Source organism: Symphodus melops, assembly GCF_947650265.1.
Source record: "Symphodus melops genome assembly, chromosome: 8".
NCBI classification, from domain to species: Eukaryota; Metazoa; Chordata; class Actinopteri; order Labriformes; family Labridae; genus Symphodus; species Symphodus melops.
This window is the reverse complement of record NC_136698.1, coordinates 24,584,769-24,597,038: the sequence shown is the minus strand read 5'-3', so window position 1 is coordinate 24,597,038 and position 12,270 is coordinate 24,584,769. Positions and strand designations below refer to the sequence as shown.

Genomic DNA, 12,270 nt, shown 5'->3' with positions numbered 1-12,270 from the left:
CTGCCTGTTAATGAAACTGAGAGAACCAGAAGGGCAACATCTCTCCACAGATGCCGTATATTTAGCCATATCCAAATGTTTTCGACATGCTGAGCAAACATCCTTGCCAGTGGAATGCATTGTTTTTCAGGAGAAAAACGCTGAATAGATTTTGTCCTATTAAAATGATTCACACCATCACTACGACAATGAATTCAAAATTAACCTCAGCCTCCAACATCTCCATAAAGATACAAATAACAACATAATACCTCATATGCCTACAGTGGGTGATTTTGATTATATATAATCAAAGAGATTTATTCATGATGGGCTACATTTAAAAAAATTATCTCCCATTAAAAGAAAAGTTTCCTTCATGACTAATAAAATCCTTATTTTACTCAGATCTGTCAGCGGTATATTTGGTACAGCCTTACATGGTCTGGTATGACCAGTAGCTTATGTACGTACCATCAGCTAAAGTTGGCCATGTTTAAAAATGTACACAGCTGTGTAGCTTGCATTACCAAGTCATTTATCCTTTCTATTATACCACCTTCTTAGCTTATCCTTATTCAGAACATTTATTTTCTCCTTTTTTTGCAGTAAACCGACAGCTTAGTTTAAGACTAAATTCTAAATTGTAAAGTTCAAGGGAATATATGCCAATTTCGAGGGTTGTCTCCTGTCATTGTTATTAATGCCTAAAGCAACACATTCTTTAGTGGGAGATATAATGGCCAAAAAAACTTTTCCTCCCCTAGAGGCAAATAGCAAACCCTTTGTATCTGGTTTAAAGCTACTGTGAGTAACACATAAGTAGTGTTTTCAAACAATTGATCCCTTCCTGCTGTTTTTTCACAGTGAAATATATCGCCCTTTGTAAATATTTGCTGAGGAATATCTTTTTAAAAGGCTGATTCTGGAGCATGCTGTTAATCATCTCAAGTGACACTTACCTCCCCGGCAGCAGTAACAGCCGACAACAATTATCATAAACAAATAGTCAATATTGTGGCTGATGTTAAGCTAACAATTAAAATTGTATACAGCTGTCATCACACAACTAATATAAAGTCAATCAATTAATCATTTATCTTTATTTGCATAGTGCCAATTCATACTAAATATTATCTCAGGACACCTGCTCACAATAAGACCAGGTCTAAGCTGTTCTCTTTGTCATTATGAACAAAGGGCCAGCATATCCATCATAAACTAAGCACTTAGCAAGACTTAGCAAAGTTACAGTGGCAAGACAAAACTGCTATTTAACAGGCAGAAACCTCGAGCAAAACCAGACTCCTGTTAAAGAGCCAGCTGCAGAAACAGTGTAGGGGATGTGAGGGAAGATGCATATATATATATATATATATATATATATATATATATATATATAGAGAGAGAGAGAGAGAGAGAGAGAGAGAGAGAGAGAGAGAGAGAGAGAGAGAGAGAGAGAGAGAGAGAGAGAGAGAGAGAGAGAGAGAGAGAGAGAGAAACAAACATGAGGAAATGTAAAAAACGAATCTGTACAATAAACATCAAATTACATTGATTGGTGAAGCTTATCTTAAAAACTGGCAACATAGGGAAACAGCAAACTCAGGGCTACGTTCACACTTTTTGACTGGGGTTCGAGATTAAAATAACTAAAGAGGGTTCATTGTTTTTTTTCATAATAGTTTTTTTTTTGATTGCTGCAAAAATGTGACCCCTGTCAACTGACAGATTACTACTTCAACGTTTTCATATATTCGCATGTTTTGAGGAGATAACCAATCAGTGTATGTTTATAATGTAGTCCATTGAAACCAATAAATTCTTTAGAGTGGTGAACTGGCCAAAATATTTCTAAACCGCTTAATTAAAGGTGATAGATTATACAAAATATGCTTTACCATGGTTTTTTGTAACACTTTTGTTTCCTACAGAGATCCAATTCTGAGAAAAGTCCATCCTCTCCATCTTCTGCCTGGTCCACATTTCAGAAAATGTATGCTCAAACAAGCTGTTTTGAGATTTTTCCTTTGTGACATCACAAAGGGCAGTAAACCCTCCCTCAGGCGGGGAGCGTTTACTTTATCATAGAGAGAGGAGTTTTTGAGACTTATTTTAACCTGTTGAAAAGCAGAATATGTCCTTTAGGAAATATGTGACGTCAAGAGGTTGGCATTGAATCTTGACATCCCTTATACAGTCTCTTATTGATAAAGATAGATCATAGCAGAGTGTTGGTATGGTAACATCATCAGTGGATGCCCTGAGTAAGGTGTTTCAATACTTGATTATCCTTTGCCAATAACTTACTGTGAAGCCTCAGACACATCCAGCAGTAATGCTGTATTAAATCCTGTGTATTTACTGTATGAAAAACAGTGCAACAAATAAAAACAGGAAAGATTTTATCGGACATATATTAAAAATTTTAATCTATCGTAGAGAAATGTTAAGGCATACATACAAATGTTTCCTTTACAAAAGTTCACAGCCACAACAAAACAGGTCAACCAGCTGAAGCAAGGCGCCTTTACAGGACCTTTTGTTTTTTTCTCAACAGTTATAACTTAAACATAGAGTACATCTTTGGCACCAGAAAACAATATGAATACAGTATATGAATGAAAAAAAAACCCAGACAGAATATATTAACTTCTCTCTCTTCAAACAGCCATTTATGTAAACACATTCTGAAAAAGAGTAAAGGGCATTACAACAAAGGACACAACGCACTGACCAGCAAATGCATTGTGACGGGAAATAATGATGGGAAGCTTCAGGGTAAAACCAGTCATTTGACATTTCATGTGATGTTACTTAGACTTAACGCAGATACTCCTGTGGTAATGTTGTTGAGATGGATTCCAACAATTCAAAACTGCAGGATAATATATTAGCTTTCTTCTCTTTTTTAAAAAAAACTCTGGGAGTTTTTCCCCTCAAAAGAAATCTGAATAAAGACACATTCCAGTTAAATATGAAACACCGTCCGTCAACAGGAGTCTACCTTCAGCAGTATTCAGTGATCCCCCCACCATGCAGGGTGAAATAAATAGAAAATTCTGTGCAAGTCTTCTCAGATATGTGACATACTTGAGCAATAGAGAGAACACATGCAGCTGAATATAAAACAGTGATGGGAACGAAAAATAGATGAGCAAATGCAGGCCAATAATAGTTGACCGTTTCTGTGCTCGTGGTGGAACCAGCTACCACGGCTCAGAGGAAATAACCAGCCCGAGAAAAGGAATCATGTGGAGAATGTGTGCCATTTTAACAAGGGCGAGGGGTCAGACTTTAGATAGCCTTTTTTTTCTTTAACGGGAGCGTTCCCTCAGTGAGGGGAATGTGAGAAGATTAGCTCCAGCGTGTCAACGGAGGGGAGAAAAATGTTGGGCAGCCGCCATGTGAGGCCCTAAACATTAACCTGGGATATTGAAAATTAGACCTCCACGAAATGCTGTCAATCCTCGCAGGCTTTTTTTACGAGAGAAATGAGCAGAGGTTGTGCAGGCTTTGCATTCAAAGGAAGTTTCCAAATCCTCCACTGAGCTGTGAGCAGGGGCCCAAATGTATTTTTAAGAGAGAAGCAACTGTTAATTTAAGTTTGAGTTGTTCTGTTAAACAGAGTAATCCTCAAACACTGCATGGAAACACGGGAGGATGCTTACATGGAGTCATTTTATAAATATTCCCATTACTCTCAAAGAGAAGGGTAATAGGATCGCTACTGGAGATTTAAAATATAAAAAAAAAAAAAATCACAAATATGTTGGGAACTGAATCCAGAAAAGTGACTACATTGGTTTATAATTTAAATGGAGCAGAGCAGGACACATACATCCTTGTTCACCTTACATCTCAAACAACAAATAACATAACATCACAATATGAGCAGCACTGATATAAATATAAATAAAATACATTAAAAAAGTGACAAGCACACACAACCTGTCCATTTCCTATCAACACACTCAACACTGTCCGGGTACCTTGAAGAATTCTGACTCGTGAGTCTTTTGCACAGTTGAAGGAAAGCTCAGCTCTCCCCTCGAAACTGTGACTCATGCTGAACTCTGCATGTTCATTTACTTTGACGACAGACGGTCAGTCGTTCTTTACTTGTAGCCAGACGTCACAAAGGCCTTTTAACAACTCGGCCAAGAGTTTCTGTCATCACTCCCTCGTATCGGCACCAGTGAGCACTCAAATGAGGATTTCAACCACCTCTGCGTCTGAGCTGTTGATGCTCTTAAATGTCTTGAGTGCCGCCTTTGGCTCCTCCGAGGCGTCTGCAGAGAAGATAAAATTAGCAGATTAGAAAAACAACTTTGGTATGCTAAAGCAAACACAACTGCAAGAGCTGCCGTTTGCAAGGCTGCCCAAGACAACTGGTTTGATTTCAACATCAAAGTTTAAAGCAATCAACAGTTCGTAAAGCTGTGTTTGAACTCCAGCAAAAGCAGGTTTTCACATTGCAACAAGTTCCACTGTAGGACCATTTGTGAGTTCTTAATTAACCATACTGATGCAACCTCAGGACAGCCGGATAATCTCAACACTACAAGGCTTTTGAAACAGTATCACATGGATGTATTGTTGAAACGTTGCAAATGTTGATTTGATTTTCACAATTCTAGTATTTGGATTTTCATTTTTTTGGTATTTTTTCTCAAATAAAAGTGAATTAAATTTGTTCTGAACATCTCTTGACGCCTGTCCCGATCAGGGGTCTTTCAAAAATTGTCATAACACTCAAGAGGGATCAGGATCGAAGGGGCCGACTGATAAGAATACGTGCAGAGGTGCTGATTTGGTGTACAGTGCCGAACAAAACAATTCACTTACGTATTGTTGTTGATGATATAACTTCAGGTGTCTTTAGCTTGCTAGGCTCTGCTGCAGAATCGAGCTCCTGTGGGGCCTCGTCACATTGGGTGCTGGAGTCTCGTCTCGAACCCTTGCTCACCACCAGGGAATGGATTTGCAGAGCAGCAGCACCTGTCTGGTCATCTGAGAGGCTCTTTCCTATGAACACAGACAAAAGGAGGAGGCTGCTTAATTACATCCACAGTTACACAGTCCAGAACATCTGCCCTGCTGAGTTCTTCCCATGCCTATTCTGGATCGGGCTATTCTGGAGTGAGAGACGATATGCATTCCAGTTTATAAACATGTCGTCTATTTGAGGGACACGAAAGGGTTGTTCAACTTTTTTTTAGGAAGTGTACATTCTGTCTGGCGGCGCTGATCAGTCTGCCAGTTGTCGCTTAATAGCATATGTCAGTGTGGATTGAGGATCGCTTGTCGTGAGGGAAACATCTTGTTCTCACCTTTACTCTCCGTGCTGCCCGTGACAGTGTGGATGGAGGGGACGGACCTGGCAAGACGAATCCTGCCTTGTTCCCATTTAGAACGCTGCTGGAGGACTTTAATCACAGCATCCTTCTCCAGGAGTTGAGCATGGAGCGCACGAATCCTAAAAACATTGAATATAAAGTTAGATGCGCGAAGAAAATTAAAGCAATTGATGCAGAAATGTAAGTTCTTATGTGTATACCTTTTCTCCATCTCCTGATGTCTTTGACTAGACAAAGGCAGATCTTCATTAAAGCTGTTGTTTGGTGAATGTCGAGGGGAATGATTGATGATGGTCGTATCCCTGCCAAGAAAAAAGAAGACTGTTAAAAAAAAAATTCACTGAAATAGTTATTTTCTGTTTTTGTAGGAATGTTTTCGTGTTTTATCATACCTCTGTGCTGCAGCAGTTGCAGCTGCATCCATTGCAAACTGCCTCATGGTGCTCTCCTCCAGGTACTTCTGCTCCCACTTGGTGATGTCCGCCTCTAGGGCCAGAATACGCTCCTCTTTCTCCCTCAGCTGCTGCTGCAATGTGGACGAGCTCAGCTCTGAAGCTGAGGAGTCGGCTGCCTGGTTCTGAGACTGAAATAACATACAACAGATATTAGTTTTTAGCACTTACACTTAAAAGATATTTGATTTCATAAACTGTTTGAGATTTAGGAAAACTGTTGTCTTGCCACTTTAACATCAGTATTCTATGAGGCTACACTGAAGTAGCCTGTAGCTTTGTTTAGCATTAAGTCTGAGCTAAAGTAGACTTTGAGCTGTGGTTCTTGAAGTTATAAACAGATGTTGAAAACATTCCACTTTGTTAAGTTTTTCATTATAATGTTAAGTATTAGATGTGTATTTCACAAAAAAACTCAACCAAGAGGCATGAGAGGATCTGTTGTAACTATGGCAACCACATACGCATTCTGCTGACAGTAGCTAGCTGGTCACTTGTTAAACCAAGGCTTCACATGGAGCAGACGGATCAGTAGTGGTACTAGCATCTATCTTTTTACAATAAAATAATTATTACATACTCCATGTGAAGTAGCCTATTCATTTTTGAAATATAAAGTGACTGGAAGAACTTTTCTCCTCACCTGTTGTGCTCGGAGGCTTTTTAGCTCCTGCTCCAGTCTTGTGCGCAGCCGCATCTCGAGCGCCTCTCTCTTCTCACACGCGGCCTGCAGCTGAGCCAGCGCACTCTGCAGCCGTTCCACTTTCTCCACATAGGCTCTCTTCCGCTGCAGCTCTTCCTCCAACTGCCTGTTTCTGGCTTGAGTTGTGGCCAGAGCCTGCTCGAGAATCTCCCGTCTCCTCTGGCTCTCCTCCCCGGAGCCGCGCAGGTGCTGTATCTGACGCTCTAACTGTTCTCGCTCCCTCTGCTGCTCTTCATCTGAGATACAGGAAGAGAAAGAAAAGGCTTTGAGGTTATTTTCTCAAGTTTTGAAAAAAAAGCAGAAGTGCAGCATAGGTCAAATAAATAATACAAGAAGAGTAAATATCCATATCTAGTTTTTCAGCAGCTGTTGATAAGATCATTTAATGATTCAATCAGCTCAATGAGTGATATTTTAAAAGGAATGTGTCCCAACAAGGGACATTCACACACTACCGTCAAGACCTAAGGCTCAAACCAGTTTTTCACACATTAAACTCCCTATAAGCCATGAATCAGATATTTTCCTTCACTTATTAAAAGTTGGACTAAGTTGTGCTAGAATGTTTTAGAAGTGAAATCCAGTTTGTCTATTGCACTACTTTCAAAAGGGGGTTGATTACACAACACGCCTGCATGCCTGTGGAGGGAATGCAGACTTCCTCTTATCCACTGACGCACACAAGCATTGCCTTGTACTGGGAAAAGCTCAGGAATGCTTCTAAGGACGAGAAGTAAACAAGAAGCTCAAAATATAACTCAAGTGGTGCTAGAAGACCAAAAAAACACTTCACATCCACCTATTGTAATTTAAAGTGTGTTTTTTGCTTCTACTGCTTAATGATTACTGTTATCAGGAACATTAAACAGAAACTATTTCTGATAGTTTGGTTTAGGAAAATAACAGAAATGTAGTTATATTAGCATTCCAGCAAATGGAAAGTACAGCTGCTTATGTAACTACAACTGATGCACAAGACAAAAGTCAGGCTGGAGGAAAACAAGCTGAGAATACATTTAAAAACTTCAAGATTTAGTGTTAACTCTACACCATATTCCTGTATAAAACACTGAAGAAATAATATAAATAACCAAAACGTCTAGACCATGATTGAACCTTGCAGTAAAAGAAAAAAAAAAGCCCCAAACATGGTGAGTGAGACAGCCAGAGGTCATGTTGAGTCGGGCCTGGATGCCCCGGAGTCCCAGACTCATTAGTTCCCCTCAAGGAGGAAAGTCAGCAATGATGCAAAAACTGAGCTGAGGGGAGTAAGGAGACGGAGGGAGAGAGGGAGGGAGGCATTCCTACGGATGGAACAGCCTGAAATACTGCAAAAAATGTCTGGAATCCAGGCCACATTTACTGCAGCTATGAAAAATGGCTGGCGTCTCAGTAAGTGCCAAGAGTGACTCTTCATGTTACAGATAGAGCCATTTGTGCCCTGACATGTAAGGACAGCCTTTATAACCTGCCACATCACTGACAGAGGAAACCAATCCCTGCTTAACTATGTTCCTGACATTGTCAGATGCTTCACAGGAAAGAAGGAAAAAAATCACAACCTCAATAGAAACAGACTGATGTGGGATCTTTAGATCAAATTATTAAGTCTTCCATCTTCTTCTGCCTTGAATCATCTGAAGAGAAAACGGCTTCTTGAATAAAAGACTGATGCAGACTTGAACTCACTTTGCTCGAGCAGTTTAACAAAGACGTGCTGTCTCTGGTCTGAACACTCGGCCTCCTTAGCAGTACGCTGTCTGGTGGCTGTGTCAAGTTGTTCTGTATACAGAAGATGACAAACAAAACATGATGGTTAAAACACAGTTTAAAGCAGATTGTGGTTCACCAGGAGAGAGTTGGTCCAACACATACCTCTCAGGTCTCTGTTAAAGTCGTGCATCCTCTTAATCTCAGCCTCCAGTTTATTCCTCATTGTCTTCTCCAGTGTCTCCCGTTTTGCAGATCCTTTCATCAGAGTCTCGTACGCTTCAGAAATCCTTTGAATCTCCAACTCCAACTGGGGAAAACATGTGAGAAGATGATTAATCTCTGGGAAAAAAGCAAAAACAGTCACTGTCTGCATTGTGGTTTAGTTTTCAGTTGTTAATATCAATAGGGCCAATTAGTCATCTCTGCGTTTCTTTTCTACTGCCTGCAGGCTAATGGCTCATAACACTATGCACAAGAGAATGGCTGGAATGAGCATTCCTGAGTGAACACTAGTGGGTCCCAGGTGTGGATGCATGCATCTGCTCTGTGGCAATATGCCAGCATGTTAAAAGACAAAGGGGAGGCTGGAAATGTTGTATGCATTCCCAAGATTTGTTTGAGGTAAAAAACTCAAAACACATTAAATGAAAATGTATGAATATTATTACAGATTTGTCACTTTTATTGATTCAAGTCACTGCTCCATGAATTGAACCATCAGCCCCAGTCGTTTCTCACCTTCTGCAGCCGAGCAGCCTTCTCTGCATAACCCTCCAGCTCCTTCCTGAGCCGCTCGTTCTCCCGCATCAAAGCGTCAGTCTGAGCTGAGTTACTGTTGGTGGCTGAGATTGTGTTGCTGTTGTCGTGAGCCTCCTGGGACTGAGCAGACACATACCTGCTGAGGGGAGACGAGAGGAACCATTACATCACAATCAGAAGGTGAGGAAGGAAATACTGAATGAAAGCATTATGTGAGGCTGCTAATTTGACCTTGTTTATCTGATTTCATTGTCTTCCTCATTTACCTGTGATGCTGAGCGTAGAAGGGTGGAGGAGGGTCTCTGTAGTACTGTACATGCTCCTGCGAGTGGCTCAGCATATATCCAGGAAGTCTGGCAAACACAGGATAGTCTGGGGGTGGCGCTCGCTGGTCCACACTCTGATGGATCCCTTCATGAGTCACAGAGTTTGTTACGTGACTGTTGTACAGCTGTGGATAACTGTGTGAGGAGCTCATCGGTGCACTTTGTCGGGCTCCATTCCTCTCCAAAGAAAGCTGCATGAGCCTCTCACTGAGGGAGCGAGCATGCTCCCTCTTCAGATCCCACTGTCCATCACTATGTCCCCCCATTATGTCCATGCTGGGGGCCTGCTCGGCCTGCTGGGAGATTAGGTACTGCGAGTGGGCTTTCGCCTCCTCGTATGTTGGCAACTCTTCTCCATGGAGCTGGTACAGATGGCACACCTGGCTCTCAGAGTGCAGACCATCCCCATGGTGCTCCTGGCCCTGGGGCTCCTGTCGTGTGGACATTTGCATGTAGGGGGACTCGTCTTGAGTCAGGCTCTCCAGAGAGGAGCGAGGACTCCCCGCGCTTCCACCACCACTGCTGCCTCCACGCAGGGCCTGCTGCTGGATGGCCAGGAGTGTGCGCGTGTCCGTCAGGTTCCCGTAACGGAGCTGCTCCTGAATAAGCCGGTGTAGGACCGTTCCAGATGAGTCCTCAGCGGTTTTCATTTCAATAAACTAGATATTAGTTCCGAAACAGCCGACAAGGGAAGTCTGAGAGATAGACGAATCACAAATCTGATGGAAAGAAAAGTTTGGATCAGACTGAGCAGTGCACAAAAATTAAATGTACCTCTTCTCTCAGCAGCTCTGTGTGTTTAGGGATCTTAATCATCAAGAAGCATCACAAACAGAGACAAGTATTCCCCTCAATTAATTTATCAACTATTTTATTGAACAATGTTATGAGCTATAGCTGGAAATGCCCCAGTCAGTGATGTCAGAGCAGATCAAGTTTTAGTTACCCACACACTCTTAAGCACAACTTTCACAAAGCCAGACAGGAGTATGATACTTCACAGAAGTTTATTTTATACTTAAATTATGATCAATTCCATTCCACTGAATGCTTTCCACTAATGTTTTCTGTATTATTCATTGAATTATAGATCACTGCCTTTTATTATACCTTGTTAATTGTTAATAGCTTAATGTGGAAAGTGTCTGACTTTGAATGAAAATCAGTTTGGGTTAAATCGTGTTTTTAAATGTTTTCAGCTATAACAACAATGATTTACAACACAGACTGCAATCCCTGCATAGTTTGACATGAATACAATGATGCATTGCACAAAATGTGATTCTATAGCATACACACATTATTAAGATGTTGTTTGTTGATAAAAAAAAAAAAAAGTTTACCTTATTGCTGCTAATGGTTTTAAAGAAGTTAAAACAATACAGCCTTTAATTCCACATAAGACTTAAAATATAATTTCGGACAAAAGCAATCAAAGTATTTTGCGTGAAAGTTACGCAACACCAAATAATTAAACTGTAAATACAATTTAAAGCATGGAGAGGTTACATTATTGCTCACACATTCACAACGTGCCTGTTGGACGTCTTGTTATCAGGCATCCAAACACATGCCGAGAAAAGGAAAAAGTCTAAAACAAAAAAGCAGAACTTACCCAGATAGACTCTCTTCATTACACAAAACAACAGCAAAAGTAGCTTGACGTGTTCTCTCAGTTTTCTGCGCTTAATTCAACAAAGTAGTCCACAAATATCTGGCGTTTCTTTCTCCTCTGATCTGCTCCATGGAAAACTGTCGGTGTGTGCGCGCGGACGGACAGCAGAAGACTGAGCCGAGCGGAGCGCGAGCTGCACCAATAAATAACTGAGAGCTGATTGTTCGCTGTGGCTGGAATGAGAGGAATGTAAAGGCTGCAAGTCCCTGTGGGATCAAAAGCAGAGCACAGGGGAGGAGGAGGAGGAGGAGCAGGAGGGGATGCAGAGAGGGGAGGAGGGAGAGAGGGGGAGGGAGCGAGCAAAATTTGGATTCAGAGCAGGAGGACTCAGCTCAGCTGGCTGTGTCAGAGTTTATTTGTTGTTTTTGCTGTTTTGTAGGATTTTAAAGTGTTTCAAATTTTAAGAGAGAAGTATTTCACAAGTTCAAGAATGTCCTATAGAAATGATATTGTGAAGCTATGAGGTTAAATCTGACGTTTTTTTGTAATTGCCAACATTTACATACAGGTAATTTGACTTTGTGTTTTGGTGCAAATAGTGGAACAGTAGGCCTACATTACAAATAAAATGAATTCTCATGGTTAACAGGTAACTTCAGAGTAAGATATATATATATATATAAGACACTCAAGCTCAATGTGCATTGGTGCAACAAAGATTTTTAAGAGCAGTAAAACACATCCTGATTGAAATAAAGTTCTTAATGTATAACTGTGAGAGTGTAATGTGAAGAAATATGACTAGAAGAAGGGGGAGAAAAAATACGCTTCCAGTCAAATAAACCTCACATTACACAATGACAACATGTTTAAAATAGTAAAAGTGTATGCATTTTAAACTGAATGAAAAAAGGCGGTGGTTAGATAGATAGATAGATAGATAGATAGATAGATAGATAGATAGATAGATAGATAGATAGATAGATAGATAGATAGATAGATAGATAGATAGATAGATAGATAGATAGATAGATAGATAGATAGATAGATAGATAGATAGATAGATAGATAGATAGATAGATAGATAGATAGATAGATACTTTATTGATCCCGAGGGAAATTCAAGTTACACTTGATATTATACTTGATATGTTTTTTTGTTTGTATAAGAAATAAGATATGTTTCACATTTAAAACACTCAAAAAAAAAGTTTTATGTTTGGTATTAGATACTCTTTGCGAAGACTGTTTTTAAAGACGACTATCTGCACAAAAAGTAACCACAACTCAGGACACTGAGTGAATAACAAATAGCATAAGAAAGGGAATTTGAGTACTATTGCACCAAGACGTCAATATATTT

General features: G+C 40.3%; 1 protein-coding gene across 2 annotated transcripts; it reads right to left on the bottom strand.

Moving 5' to 3' along the window:
• Window positions 1–2,388: 2,388 nt before the first annotated feature.
• On the bottom strand, window positions 2,389–11,361 carry amotl2a (angiomotin like 2a). Of its 2 annotated transcripts, none has more exons than XM_079350672.1 (11): window positions 10,908–11,361; window positions 9,233–10,011; window positions 8,946–9,102; window positions 8,370–8,514; window positions 8,184–8,276; window positions 6,435–6,730; window positions 5,732–5,922; window positions 5,540–5,641; window positions 5,313–5,458; window positions 4,828–5,007; window positions 2,389–4,271 (listed from the first exon to the last, which is right to left on the bottom strand). In XM_079350672.1, the coding sequence occupies exons 2-11, from the start codon at window positions 9,940–9,942 to the stop codon at window positions 4,186–4,188; spliced, it is 2,106 nt and encodes a 701-aa protein (XP_079206798.1). In that variant the 5' UTR covers window positions 9,943–10,011; window positions 10,908–11,361; the 3' UTR covers window positions 2,389–4,185. The 2 variants fall into 2 exon arrangements, with proteins under 2 accessions (XP_079206798.1, XP_079206797.1); XM_079350671.1 differs by having other exon boundaries at window positions 8,946–9,105; window positions 10,908–11,359.
• Between the last annotated feature and the right edge of the window lie 909 nt (window positions 11,362–12,270).

Coding starts and splice junctions, on each gene's coding strand:
- amotl2a (XM_079350671.1), bottom strand. CDS start 9,942: ATGAAAACCGCTGAGGACTCATCTGGAACGGTCCTACACCGGCTTATT. Junction 5,923..6,434: donor AAAGCCTCCGAGCACAACAG/GTGAGGAGAAAA, acceptor ATGTTATTTCAG/TCTCAGAACCAGGCAGCCGA. Junction 5,459..5,539: donor CATCAGGAGATGGAGAAAAG/GTATACACATAA, acceptor CAATGTTTTTAG/GATTCGTGCGCTCCATGCTC.